Source organism: Egretta garzetta, unplaced genomic scaffold (genome assembly GCF_000687185.1).
Source record: "Egretta garzetta isolate BGI_Z169 unplaced genomic scaffold, ASM68718v1 scaffold10, whole genome shotgun sequence".
Lineage (NCBI taxonomy): Eukaryota > Metazoa > Chordata > Aves > Pelecaniformes > Ardeidae > Egretta > Egretta garzetta.
Window position 1 is genome coordinate 221,764 of NW_009258268.1, and position 14,455 is coordinate 236,218.

At 46.7% G+C, this 14,455-nt stretch overlaps 1 protein-coding gene across 1 annotated transcript in view; it reads right to left on the reverse strand.

Moving 5' to 3' along the window:
- Positions 1 to 2,882: 2,882 nt before the first annotated feature.
- The window catches only part of LOC104135521 (sine oculis binding protein homolog), a 106,467-nt gene continuing 94,894 nt past the window's right edge, over positions 2,883 to 14,455 (reverse strand). The window contains exon 5 of the mRNA XM_035888862.1: positions 2,883 to 4,835. Within this exon, the coding sequence (XP_035744755.1) occupies positions 2,883 to 4,835 (1,953 nt within the window). The remainder of the gene's footprint in view (positions 4,836 to 14,455) is intronic.

Genomic DNA, 14,455 nt, shown 5'->3' on the forward strand with positions numbered 1-14,455 from the left:
GCCAGCACTAGTGAGAGGAGGGCTCTGCATGAAACCAAGGAGGCCTCACCTCAAATCAATCATCAGAGCTGCACAAATCATTTGTGCGTGCCTTGAGAGGCTCAAAGCCCACCGCATTTCACTGAGGTACCCACTGGAATGAGATGATTATCGTGCTGTTTATTTCTGCAAAGTATTTTGTGTATCCTCTTTCCCTTGAAGCACAGAAGGATCCTGGTCTCATATCTCTTCTGCATAGAGGCTACTTCTTTTCTTTTTGTGGATAAAGGAGGGGATGAACACAGACTGACTAATAAACCTCACCATGCCATGCTCTGCTATTGCACAAACCCCAGAGGCACGGCAGACACCTCGGCTGGGCTTTTTAGCTTTCAGTGTCTATGGGGACATCTATGTCTGTGCCAGTCACCCTAAGTTTCCTCCACAGCAGGGAGAAACAGGCACTCCTAGGGCACAATTCGTCTGAGCTGTCTTAGCTGTCGACTTCAGGATGAGCTCAGCTGTCTCTTTGAAGTGCCTGCTTCTCTAGGTTGATTTTTAAGAGAGGTTAGACAATTAGCTCAGCTGTGTCTTCATTCCAGATGTCTATATTGGGTCAGATTAATCTTGCCTGGCAACATGAAAACTTTCCTTGGTGAATGGGAAAATGGTTATTCCTGAGGATAACCACAGTGGCAGTTATTGACATTTAGAGAATACAAAGAGCTGAGGACAATAACTGAGTACTAAAGCATCCTTCTTGTCTTTTCAATGCAGCTTGTTCAGTTTGCCCACTTTCTATGTCAAATACTATCCGGGAAGTGATGTCACGTCTAATCGTGTCAACAGGCAAAAATACACAACTCAGTGAAGCCAGAACTCTCTCTGAGTTACAAGGCTTTGGCTCTGGATGATGCTAAGCCCTTCTTGGGACCCAAAGGACCTTGGTTACTGCAGCTTGGATGGTCTGGGCAAGCACAAATAGATGCTAAGAACCAGCCTGTCTTTGACTACAGTGTCAGCACACAAATGTGCAAGTCTCTTAGCGCTGCCTTGAAACAAACCACAGCTATGGGGAGCTTGAGCAAGGTGGGAAAGGATGGGTTGACCATGGCTCTCCTAGAATTAAATAGAAGGGATACAGTCAAATAGTGGCCTTCTCAATAGATCAAATCATGACCCCTAGGTAAAAGCATGCGTACGCTTATGAAGAGCCAATCTTTCAAGCTCCAAAGGTGGCACACTGGAGTTTGCAATAAATATCTCACTGATGAGAGGGACGTATATTCCATCCATACCTCAGGGGTGCATAAGGGGATCCCCACTAGCAGGGCCTCGGCGTGCGGAAAGATTTTAAATATTCATTTGACTTCTGAGTTATGGTATATGTTGGTTATTAGTCCAAGAAAGCTACAGTTGTCCTCTGTTCTTACAAATGTATCTTCTAAATGTGTCTGCACATGCCGAGAGCAAAGAATAATGGTTCTGTTCCACCGAAGAAAGTAAATAAATACTGTTTGTGATCAAGGGAAGTAACGTTTCTGGCACTGCAGCCAACACAGGGAACACGGCGTTAACAAGTAAAAAGGGAGTCCTGCCTACACTGCGGCACCTTTGATGGTGCAATTAGCCTGCACTGATGGAGCAGGGAGATGTTGCAATGGCCCAGATTCCACAGCCTGCGCTGCTATCTACGGCTGTGGGTGCCAAGCCCTTTGAGGCAATATTCGTATTGCACCGCTGCAGTCACTATTTGTGCTACCAGGGACAGGGATTTACTGGAGGCTACAGAATATTCCACGGATTGTAATGAAATTTGGCATGACATCAAGCCACATCCGGCAAACCGTCAGTATTTTACTGCTGAACAGATTTCTTGCAACACCCACCATTTTCCCTTTTCCTGAAAGAAGCTCTCCACGCTTCTGAATCTAAACAAATGCAATTATATTTGTTTCTTGCTCACAGGTTTGAAGCAACAGACATATATTAAACTAACAGTTTTACAAAGGCGCTGTTTTATCACAGGGATTCGGTAGGCTGGGAATAGGGAACGGGGGCGGTGGGTTTCTGCCTCTGGAACACTGTCCTTGGACAAGCCACGGTTGTTGGTGGACTTACCCATGTCTCTGCCTTGCTTTGCAGCCCTACCAGGAACCATGCACAAATAACAACTGCAGGGCTGGGGGAAACCTCAACTGCTTTTCTAAGGTGGGAGACTTGCACCGAAGGCAGATACCTCAGGTAAGAGAGTGAAGCCCCATGGCAAAGGTCTGGCTGAGATTAGCTACAGCAGGCAGGTCATGAACAGCAGTCAGTCCCTAAGCACTGATACCCGAGGAAGGAAAGGTCAGGGAGAGGGGGTTCACTCCCTGGAGAACAGCCCAGCTGGAAGCCAGGGTGCGGTCTGGAGGCAGACCAAAGTGAGATGGGTTGGAGATGACCATTTGGTAAGTCAATTGGATCTGAGCTAGCAGGAAGCAGCTGGGTCATCCTGCTCTATGCTATGCTGTAGGGCAATTTCAATCATGATCATGAAGGCTTGAGTTGCTGCGTAACTCAGCTGGAATAAGTAGGCAGATTAATGGCCCAGACCTAAACCATATCCTAGGCAGAAAACCACTGACTTTGACATACACAACACAATAATTTCACAGCCAGCACCATCACGAAATGTTCTGTGAGCAAAAGTGTAATGAGGCTGCTGATGGAGTACTGACAAGTATAGATGCAATGCAACACAAAGAACAATATTAAAACATAAATACCAATAGTTTTCTGAAAGTGCTGATAAATTGGGATCTGTATCTTTTTTCACAAGGGTCACATCCACATGAGTTTGACCTCATACCTGAAAATACTCATTCTACTCACACAGAAGGCAGTAGTGATTACACAAACCTTTACTTATTCTGATTTCGAATTCGGAGACACCTCCTTTTCAATGGTGGCTCCAGATCCTCTGGCCCTGTGCTGAGTATTGGCGTTGAGATAATGCACGGCGCGATAGCAGTCTTTTCTGCTGGTTTTGGCACAGGCTGGATCACGCAACCTGTCTTGGGCAGCATCCGCAAAGCATATGCATGGTCCTCGTCTGCTGGGTTGTTAAGGTTCGGGTCCTGTTTGTCTCCCCCAGCAAGGGGCTCTTCCCCAGTCTTCTTGCCAGCATCTCCCTCAAGGTGGCAGTTTGATGCGCAGTTGTTCTCCTTAACGGACTCCAGCTCGCTCACCGCCAGCTCCTCTGGAGGCTGGGGCTTTTTCGGATCCTGGGGTGGCTCCGGGTTCTTGGAACCCTCCGTGCTCTTCGTGCCATTCACAATGACATTGCACACTGCTGCACCAGCTTCCAGTCCTGGCGTGCCGGAGGCCAAGGAGACAGGACAGCAGTGAGATCCGTCACTGCACGGTAATGTTTTTGAGTCAACTGGGCTGCAGTTGTCCCTGCAGTCACTGCAGTTCCTTTTGTCTGAGCTACCAAAAGCCAAATTTACAACACTGTTAGGTTCACGTTCAACTTTCACTTGGGCATGTAAAGCCCTGTGGATAACATTGTGCAGCCTAGACCGGTGGCCTACTGTTAGGTCTATCACACCATCCTGTGGACCCTGTAGCACACTGGGGAAACCAAATTTACTGTTCACTGGACTACTAGGTCTGACAGTCAAGTCAACGACTTCATTTTTACTGTGCTCCTGAAGCACTTGAGCTTGATTTAGGGACTGGCCTGAGCAGCTCGGTGACGAGTCAGAGGATTTAGACGATCCTTGCTTTGACTCTCGAGGGGATGAAGAGCTATTGGTTGGCTTTGCCCCAGGCGTCTCACTGGAGGTACTCGGAATGAAGCTTTCACCGTTGCTGGAGAAGCCATTGGGGGGTTTGGAGTCATTGATGTGAGGGATGGGGATAGGAATGGGGATGGGAACGGGCAAAGGGACAATGACAGGATATGGCACTAGTAGTGTTGGGGGTGGCACCAGCGGGGCAAGGGATGGCAATCCGAAGTTCATCATCTGTGGCATAGGCATAGGACCATTTGGCATCATGCTGACAGGGGGAAAGGGAAGACTGGGCAAAGGAGCTCCAGGAGGGGGAGGCGGCAACAAGCCTGGAGGATTCCCAGGCATGGTAGGTGTTGTTGGGGGATGGATATGAGGGGAAAGCATCGGCCTGTGCATGGGGCTAGAGGTGGGACCCATATTTCTGGGACCACCTGGTGGGGGACCGATTCCAGGAATCATTGGATTTGACAGAGGGCTGTTAGGATTTGAGGCATGGTGAGGCGGCCCACGAATAAATGGTGGACGGATTTGCTGCATAATTTGCTGTTCCATGAATATGGGCAGAGGAACTGGCCCACGGTTTGTCATCACCATGGGAGGACTGCGAGGTGGGACACCAATTGGAGGCACAATGCTAGCAGGTGGCTGGACAGAAACTGGTGGAATATTTGGATTCTCACTGATGGGAATAGGTTTGGGAACTGGCGTGGGGATTTTAGTGACAGAGCAGTTGGCAGTGTCAGACGGAGAGGCAGTGGTAGACGCTGATGGTCCAGGACCTTGAATTTGGCCAGCTGCAGACGCTGGGGATGGGGCTTTTCTCCGAGCATCTGCTAGCGGTATATTCCAAGAATCTGGAGTCAGCAGCTGCACCCCAGTGCCTTCTGCTTTATTTTCGACTGGAGGATGTAATGTACTGCACAGTCCAGCTGGAAGATTGGCCTGTGTCTCTTTGTAGAAAATGTCCATTTTGTACTGATTGAGACATTTTGCACTGCAGAACTGAAGCCTTCTTTCCCCGTCCCCAAAATCCAGATACTCTTTTGTGTGTCTTATGTGCTTACACCAGTCACATACCTACAACACAGTAATAAAATCAAATCAGGTAAGAAAAGCAATCTTCTCTTCATAGTGTTATTTCAAAAGAAATTTTTCAGTTGCTTTCTAAATACATTATTTTTCTAGCAGAAAAAAAAATAGTCATGTTTGTGAAAACTATGCTTTTTTTTTTGCTCTAAAATATTGGTGAATTGAAGGCCACTCCCTTTTCTGGCTCCCATGATCTCAATTCTACCTTATACAGTACATTATATATCTTAAACCCATAGCACAGAGAAGAATCCTCAGCTGGCACAAACTGCTATAACATGCATACATTAAGTATACAAAATCCCTAGGAGTATGGCTGTGATTACTCCTCGGTGGTAATTTGAGCACACCTGTACCACCTGCGATGCCGTGCTGCACAAGAAGTATAACTGGAAAAGGACTCAGAAAGTTGCTGGAAATGAATGCAAATCATTTCTGCTAAACTGCAGCACGCTGTAACATTTAGTATTCTATTAAGAGTATCAAATAGTAAGTTGGAAAGGGTGTGGTATTTTAAAATGGCATCATGAAGCAAAAAGCATCATTCATCCTTTGCCCTTCATTCCAAGGAGAAACTTGGAAATAGTCAGGACATTTGTGTGAGGTTTGAATAGCCCCAATCCGTGATGTTTCAGCAAGCTGGAATTATTTTCTGAGCTGTTTGCCCACTCTTGTGTACGAGGCACTTTGAGTGAGAGTAAAACTTCTTGGCAAGCAAGGGCCTATTTAGCAACTTTTCAAATACTATGGCAAAAAGTTTGCATTGCGGGCTCATTTTTGTTTTGTTTCTCTGCTTTCCATTTAATCCATTTCTGGGTTACTATTGGTGTGGTGAAGGCACAGCCAATTTTTTTTAAAGTAAGGCTGCAGAACTAATTAAGCTGTGAAAGGTTTTCCCAGTTGTAAACCACTAGACACCAAAGTTCAAAAAATAGTCATTCTAGGCTTCAGAATCCATTACTTCAGAGAAATTATTGTGATTTCATTAACACATTAATTTTGCAACACCAACAGCTCTCACAGATGGTGAAGACATGATCTACAATTCAAATATGAGTCTTGTTTGCACAAATGCCTTTCCTTCATATGGCATTTTAAACAAGAATTAATATGAGTAATCTTGCCATAGCTATAAACAGATAAACAGATGTCAGATTTTTCAGTGCCTTACTTTTTTGACAGAATTTTACACACACAAGAAACCCATTTTTGTCATTTACATTAGTTCTCAAAATACCCCGTCGACAGAGATTTTTGGTGCTTTCTATCAGCGTGTTGAGCCTATGACCATGTCAGAACACATCCTGGTATTGTTTGTTCTGCCTTTTCAAAATAGCCCATATTAGCTTGTTTTGAAATGACTCTCTCTTTTGTACCAAAAAGAAAAAGAATATGATTGCGAAAAGACTGCATTAAAAGGATAATTAATTTTAATAACTATTGGCCATATAAACAATTCCAAACAACATATGTCGGGCATCTGATTACCCATCTCATTTAACTCTCAGCTTTCCTTTAATATAAACAGTGGTGACATTTTTGAGTTTTCAGTAATATATCTTTTATATATATATATACACACACACACATACACACACACTCACACCCCTATATGCTATGGTTATTAGCCTGTTTATTTTAACTCTGCAACCTTTTGGCTATCCGGCTGGGTTGCTATCCGATTCCCTCTCCTGCCTCCTCACCCCATTCACACGCTCACACACACACTCCCTCCCTCTACCCTGAAGTTTTTATCCCAACATTTAAAGCAAACGAAATAATTACTTGAGAGGTAGCATCTATTAAGTCACCCCTGAAGTTTGGGAATGCAGGATACAGATTTTTAGCTTGGGCACACGGACGCAGCACTACGTGGGATGAAGCAGAGGGGGTGCTGGTGCTGCTCGACACGTGCAGCATTAGGACAGGCGTATTTCCAGCACGATGCTCAACGCAAGGAAGAAAATTTCCCAGTGCATTACCAACAGGGCCAGCCCTGCACTGAACACACACTGATGATGTAGCGCCCTAAAAAACATGGACAAAAAGGCCATCAAATGCTCTCTGAGCAGAGGAAAACACCTCCACTGCCGTGGCACATGCATCCCCCCCAAGGCGTAGGGTAGATGGGAAGCAGGATTGCAGGGAGGAAGGCAAAGTGGGGGCACACCCATCCTTCCAAGGGCCCCCGGGGTTTTACCAGGCATCGTCTCTCCCTCTGCTCCCCGCAGGAAGGCTGAGTGGCCATGCAGACAGCACCGGAGCTGGGCAACCCCTCGCAAATAGTGCAAACACGCAGCAGTGGGCACCAAACCACCCTGGGTATTTGTCATGGGTATGGGTTTTGCCACCCACCTGGCAAGTCAACATTGGGATGATCTGACGGAAACACCTTATAACGGACCTCCTGACATTTTCTGCCTTGCCACTGTTTTCCCAGCAGACAAAAGGGGAATTTGTGAGTCTACGCTGTGAGTTAATAAGGTACTATTTAACTCAGTAAAGCCGCTGAATTTACCTTAAAGCCATTTTTGATCAAGAGCTCACTGCTGTAGCCACAAAATGCTACCTTTTTGCACATGTGGAATCAGGGTGTAAACCACTGCGCTCCTTCTGTCACTGGCAGGGTATGTGCTTTGCCCCAAGGGCTGTGCAAAGAGGCAGGGGGTCTCCACCTGTACCCCAAGAGCTGCACAAAGAGGTACCAGGAGCTCCCAGCTGGCTCCCGAGGGAGGTTAGGAGAAGGATGAAGCCCACCCCAGCCCATCACCCACCAAAACAGTGTCTCCTTGCAGGGAAAAGACAGGAGGAGACCAGTCCTGGAGGTGGCTGCTGCAAGGGATGGGGCAGGACTCCAGACACAGCTTCTTCCCTGATTTAGTCCTGGGATGGTGCAGCTACGATTTGCCCTTCCTTCAGGGCAAAGGAAGCAAACCAACGTGCAAGCCTGCTGCCGGAGAAGCACCTGGGAAATACGAGCGAGTAAACCCAGCCTCCTTATCTTTCTAGGAAGAGCCCCCTCAGTGACTTTAATTAAACAGACTGAAAGAAAAATACAGCCCCCGAAAAACTGGTGGCATCTTTTCTAATAATTTAATTTTATTAGTTATCAGTTGAAAATTCACTGAAATACTTCACTGTTTTATTGCTGTATTGATTTGTTTATCCCAAGTGGGCTCCTATGTCACTCCTAGCTAAACAAATATTTTCTCTTCCTCAGTAAAATATTTAGAAATCCTGCTTAGAAATTCTCTACTGATTTCTCCTGTTTTCAATAATTCACCGAGGTACAAGAACTCTGATGTCTGCCTGCCTCACTCAGATATTGATCACAGACCATTCTGTATATTTTATCACTAGATAAAATTCATTAAAGCCACAGAAATTAAAGACAGCGATTCTGTTCCTCTGAACATCCCGGATGGACCAAATATCTAATAATTATCTCAGGGATTTTCTGCAACAACTCAAAGTGTTGAAGTTAACGTCAGTGAGCAATATCTATCTGCTACATCCATGTATTTCATTATTTTCTTTCTTTCTGTCTATCTGTCTAAGCAATCAGTCTATGCTGCTTATTTAAGACACAAGTATAAAACGTACATATCATACTCAGGTAACATGGCACCTTACAATACCATACTAAAAGGCAGAAAAACAGTCCCTATGACGAGGAGGAAATTACTGGAGGAGAAAAAATGTCACTTAAGAATTAATGAATCAAGTCTGTCTTACAGGATTGATCATTTAAGATGAGGTCAATGAATTTATGATACAAATGGCTATATCACTAGAGGTAATAAAACGGAGCAATATCATTCATTTTACATCTAACTAATGACGTGCTCAGAGTAATTACAGACTTCTTCTAAAAGCCTACACTGATTAGTTCAGATGTGATAGGTGAAACATATATATCTTTCTGTTCAATAAAATAACATTTTCTTATCTGTAAAACACACAGCCAAAGTCTTATTTTTTTTCAGTACTTGCATTCCGTACAGAACATCGTCGTTCTTTACAACCAGCTCAAAATCTCTCCATTCATTTATTCCTTCTGCTTCTCTTTTACTGCCTCATCCTTTCCCTTCAACCATACAACCAGGAGAAGAGCTAAACTGTTGCAGAGTGCTTGTTAATGCTGTGCCATGGATTTGGTAGTGCTTACGCACGGGAGTAGCTCCCCGGGTTCCAGCGGGATTAGTCACGAGAGTTAATGCTGTGGGATCACGTTGGGGGGGTCTGACCCAGCACCCGTGGAAAACAATGGAGAGGCTCCTCTTTAATGCAATCAATCGGCTTTGGGTCTGACGTTTAACGCCGGCCTCCGCTCACCCTGGAGTCGGCAGGAGCCTTGCCCCTGACCTCAACAGGAGCAGAGACAGGGACGGGGATTTTGCAAGGAACCACGGCAGAAAATCCCATAGCGCAAGTTAACAAAAGGAATACACGGGACGAAAATAAATGCCACTATGCCGAGTTTCCGACATTTCCTAACAAACATAGGCGAAGCAACCATTTTGTATGTTTCTACCCAAAAGGAGGTGGGACTGGTAGCAGCGTGACTGACAAGGAACGTGAACATTTCTAAGACAAAGGGACCTACAGGTCCCCTACGCACCTTCATCTCCCTTGGAAAATACTCCTAGGACTGCTCTTGGGCGAGCACGCTTCACACCACAAATGCCAGAACACAAACCCTGAATGACAGAAAGATCGGTAATAAGATAACTGCCTATCTCATTCAGCTGTAACGCAACAACCCTCAAGAAGATTAAATTTACCTAACTGGGGCATGTCCAACGCTAAACAACAGAATGAACATTTCCTTCAGCACATTTAATGTATTTATATTTTAGTGGCGGGTTGCCAGTGTGCTACTTATAAGCTCAATGACTTGATATCATTCATCCGCTTTCCTGTGAAACACGCAGCAATCTACACCAGGAGACGACTCAGAAGACACTGCATCAGCAGAAACACTACTCGCACCCAGTACGGGAACACCGAGGAAGCCAGGACTGAGGGATCCTGCAACGCTCGCATTTCTCTAATACAAAGAGGGGAAAAAACCCATCCCTGTTGGCATCTGTAGGTTTATTTTGAGAGAAACATCCAAAGCGGAGTCCAGACGTGGCCACGAGGTTGCCCCACGGGCACAACACAGGCATCCTGTTGTGCTTAAAAGGGCCGTGCTTGGGCTTTAGGCACAGGGTAATTAATACTTTAATTGGCTGTCAAATGCAGGCATGAAGTTCATCCATTAGTGCAGTCCACCGCTAACCTCTGAACAATAAACTAGTATCAGACACTACTTCATTGAGAAATACATTTGCTAAAAGCTGTCTGCAGAGATATTTACATCAGCTGGAGAGAAACCAGGAGCGAGTAATGTGCAAACACCAACGCTGCAATGAAAGAGAGCCCGGGCCTTATACACAGCACTTTGGACTAGTGTCAGCTCCCTGGTAAGGCTTAGCGAGAGGACAGAAAGGGGTCACTAGGGCAAAGACTTCTCAGCTTCTCCAGAACCAGGAGGTGACCAACGAAGCTCCTCTCCTTGCTCGGGAGAACGCTGTTGTGGGACACCTTGCACAGGGGAGGGCTGCCTCACAGAGTCACAGAGTGGCAAGGGTTGGAAGGGACCTCGAGAGATCATCTAGTCCAACCCCTCTGCTAAAGCAGGTTCACCTAGAGCCTCGCACCCTGAGGACCGGGCTCTTATCAAAGATGCCAAAACATGGGACTGAAGATTATCAAAGCCTTGTTTCCTGGCATAACATGTCCAGAGGAGAGCAACGAAGCTGGTGAGGGGTCTGGAGCACAACTCTTATGAGGAGTGGCTGAGGGAACTGGGGTTGGAAGAGGAGGCTGGGGGGAGCCCTTATCGCCCTCTACAACTGCCTGACAGGAGGATGTAGCCAGGTGGGGGTTGGCTTCTTCTCCCAGGTAACGGGTGATAGGACAAGGGGAAATGGCTTCAAGTTGTGCCAGGGCAGGTTTAGGTTGGACATTAGGAAATTTTTTTTCAATTAAAGGGTTGTCAAGCATTGGAGTGGGCTGCCCAGGGATGTGGTCCAGTCCCCATCCCTGGAGGTATTTAAAAGATGGGTACATGTGGTACTCAGGGACATGGTTTAGTGGTGGTGTGGCCCGGTTACGTTAACGGTTGGACTTGATGATCTTAAAGGTCTTTTCCAACCTAAATGATTCTATGATTCTATAAAATTCATGTATTCAACTTTGCTGAGTAGTTTCTACTGTCTTTTCCCACTGTGGTACCCAACTGCTGTCTCTTCATATATGCTCAGGCACATGTTCTGGCTTCAGGGACACTGCTGCACATTTCCTATATCCCATTCTGGCCCTGGTTGCCTTTTTTTAGCCCAGACTGTATCCCAGGCCCTTCCCTGCAGTTTCCAACCCTGCCACCCACCCAGGATGTGTGAGGCGTCGAGGCAGATGATCCCACACCATCCCAAAAGCCACAAGGCAAGGAGACAACCCCCTTCCCCCTGCACATGCTCCTGCCTTGCAGCCAAGCAATAACCCAATGCACCAGCCATGTGTTTTTCAGCACGGGCTCCAGTTTTTTGAAGCTTGCCAAACATCGGAAGTGGAAGCAATCTAGAAATTAGGAAGTGGCTCGAAACACACATACAGAGGTTTCTAGTAAACAGGCAGATGAGTCACAACTCTTGTTCTTACACACGGCTCAGTCAGACCCTTTGCTGATCACCCAGCAGCTGCCGCAGCATGGACACCCAGGCACCTTGCCACCCGGGCCCCCTCGCAAGGCTGTGAAGTGCTCCCAGCAGGACACCAGGGGAAAATCCAGTCTATCAGAAGGAAAGAAACCTAGATCTGTGTGTCCTGAAGGACTATGTGCTTAACTATCTTTGAAGGGCAAAGGAGTGTGACACCTCTCTCAGCCATCCTCTCCAGCTCTCCCAGCTTGTTGGGCAACGTGGCTGCCTCCTCCCCTGCTTCTTTCCTCTGTTTATCCACCACCAAGGCTCCTCTTCAGAGCAGGTCACCTAATAGGTAATGGTAATTTCTAAACAAATCTCCCCATAGATCCCGCCCATGGTGCTAAATCCTGCACAGGACCCCATCTCTGCAGTCTGTTGCATGACCGAGCACGGAGAAACTTTGGGGCAAGAGCTGTACCTCGAGTGTTAACGTATTCAATGCTTGTGGGTACAGAGGAGCCGTGGCCCCAGTGGGGCTTTGAGTCAGACTGACCCCTCCTGCAAACAGCAGCTTGGAGGTCTGTACTAGTTCTTCACTCCCTGCCCCACTCACCTCCCCGGGGGTCCCCCCTTGGAGCTGCCCCTGGGGAAGCAAAGCCCCTGCTAGTTTGGGAAGGCACCGCTCAGCTGTGAGCACACAAACACGCGGCGATTTGTTTGACATAAAGATTGTTCCAAGGCACTGGAGTTCCCTTTTAGCATTTTCTGACTCAGAAAAAAAGATGGATATTAAGGAAGCACAAGGTAGGCACCCTGCCACACCGATTGGGAAAGCTGAGCCGATTGGGAAGATCCACAGAAGGACCTAGCCATGCTCTACTCAGATGCGCGGGGTCAGAGTGAGGAAGAGGGGGGGAGTACGTTTCCAGCCAGAGACAACAGCAAATGACAAACGCCTTTGAGAGGTTAGCGATAATCAGCATATCGGAACTGAAATTCATCATTTAAAGGCTTTTTTGCTTATCCTAATGCTGTTGTGCTTTCTTCCCAGCTAATTGAGTTATCACAAAAGGTATTCAGCTTCCAGCACCCTGCACCAAACAATGGAGTGGGCACAGCCTCGCCAGAAGCTGCACAACCCACCGTTGCTCACCAAGGTGTCCTGCATCTCCCACCCAATCCTCCTCCAAAACGCCCACCCTGGACCTGTTCAAGGCTTCCTCTCGAGAGGGAGAGGGAAGCCTGGGGCACAGCCACTGCCTGGGCAGGGTACGCAGGGGTCTGCGTGTCCAGCACCGCAGCCACCGTACGGTGGCCCACAGGGTGGGGTGCTTTGGCTCGGGGGTCCCTGGCAGGGATGCAGACTGTCCCCAAAGGGGGAGGGCAGCTCACCGCATCTACTTTCGAGATGATGGTAACCAAGACCCCGCCTCAGCTGTCGTGACTGAGACCTGATGCTCTTTGTTATCCGGCCTCAGCCACCAGTTTCAATGTGCGTCCTGCGAGACACTCAGCATGTTTATTGCAGCAGGGTTTTTCTGTCCAAGATGGCTTGCGATCATTTTTTATAACGATTGTTCTACTTGAATGGAGTGATTATTATAAAAAATTTAAAAAAAAATAAAATCATTCCAGCTGAAACCTGCTGCAAAGGAACCCCGAGGCAGGCTCTAACACACTGTGAATGTGGTTACAATATAGCTCGTAGCGATGCTAGGTGTGAAGGAAAACAGATTTTTACAATGTTTGGAGCTTTGTGCAAAAACAGTTGACAAAACAGAACACTGCAGTCGCCTACAACTTAAAACTGTCCTGTGGCTAGTTTCTCTCTGATTAAAAGAGACCAAAGCTTGCCTGCTTACTTTCTTTTCCTTTCCCTCATGCAACCCTCCTAACCTTCTTGTCCTCCTGAAAATCTTTACCACCATTTTTCGAGGAGTGAATACTGACTTTATGTCATTTAAATGCAAGACCCACCCTGTCTCCATTTTTCATCCTAATTATGCGAAAGTCTAAGCTACATGAAGCATAAGGAGAAAATAGAGTTATTTGGTAATTAATGGCTAATGATAAATTGATTTCATTTTTTGAATCATTGCAGTTGTCATCTGTGGTATTTAAAACATAGCCTTTTCAAAGCCCTTGTGTTCCTTTGTGTTGGGGGGCTTTTTAATGTTCCCAGCCAAAAGCAACAAATGCAAGTTATGCTAATGCCCAGTGGAAATCCAGGTTGGGTCTTGTTTCATCAGAGTGGCAACATATTTGATTTTGTATGTAAACAGCTGAGCTCCATGTTTTCAACTTCAGTCTGAGGCTTTGAAACCACAGGAGGAACTTCGGATCTGAAACCGCTGGTGAAGCCCACAATATGGTGGGTGAACCTTCAGGGAAAATGAATGTCCTGTGAGGTGGGGCTTGCCAAGAGGGAAATTCTTCTCCCCAGAAACCTTCCTGGCTGAAATAACACAGAATGGGACAATAACAGCATTTAAACCTTAAAATCCTTAATGTGGGGGTTTTACACTTGTACCATACAAGAGCTGATTACAGGGCATATCCGCACTGCTGTTTCAGTGCTGGCTAAGGCCACCACTCCAGCAGCGACAGGAGTCCTAAATAAAATCAAGGTGATGCAGAAGATGAAAAGAAGGCAAGAATAGGAGAGAGCCGGGGGGGTTACATGCCCTCAGCTGCACAGACAACCTGTCTCACCAAGACTCACATTGCAGAAATGCTTGAAGAACACCTAAGCCTGAACTCCATTTCCAAGGGTAATGCAGGCCCTTTGGCTCGGGGGTCCCTGGCAGGGATGCAGACTGTCCCCAAAGGGGGAGGGCAGCTCACCGCATCTACTTTCGAGATGATGGTAACCAAGACCCCGCCTCAGCTGTCGTGACTGAGACCTGATGCTCTTTC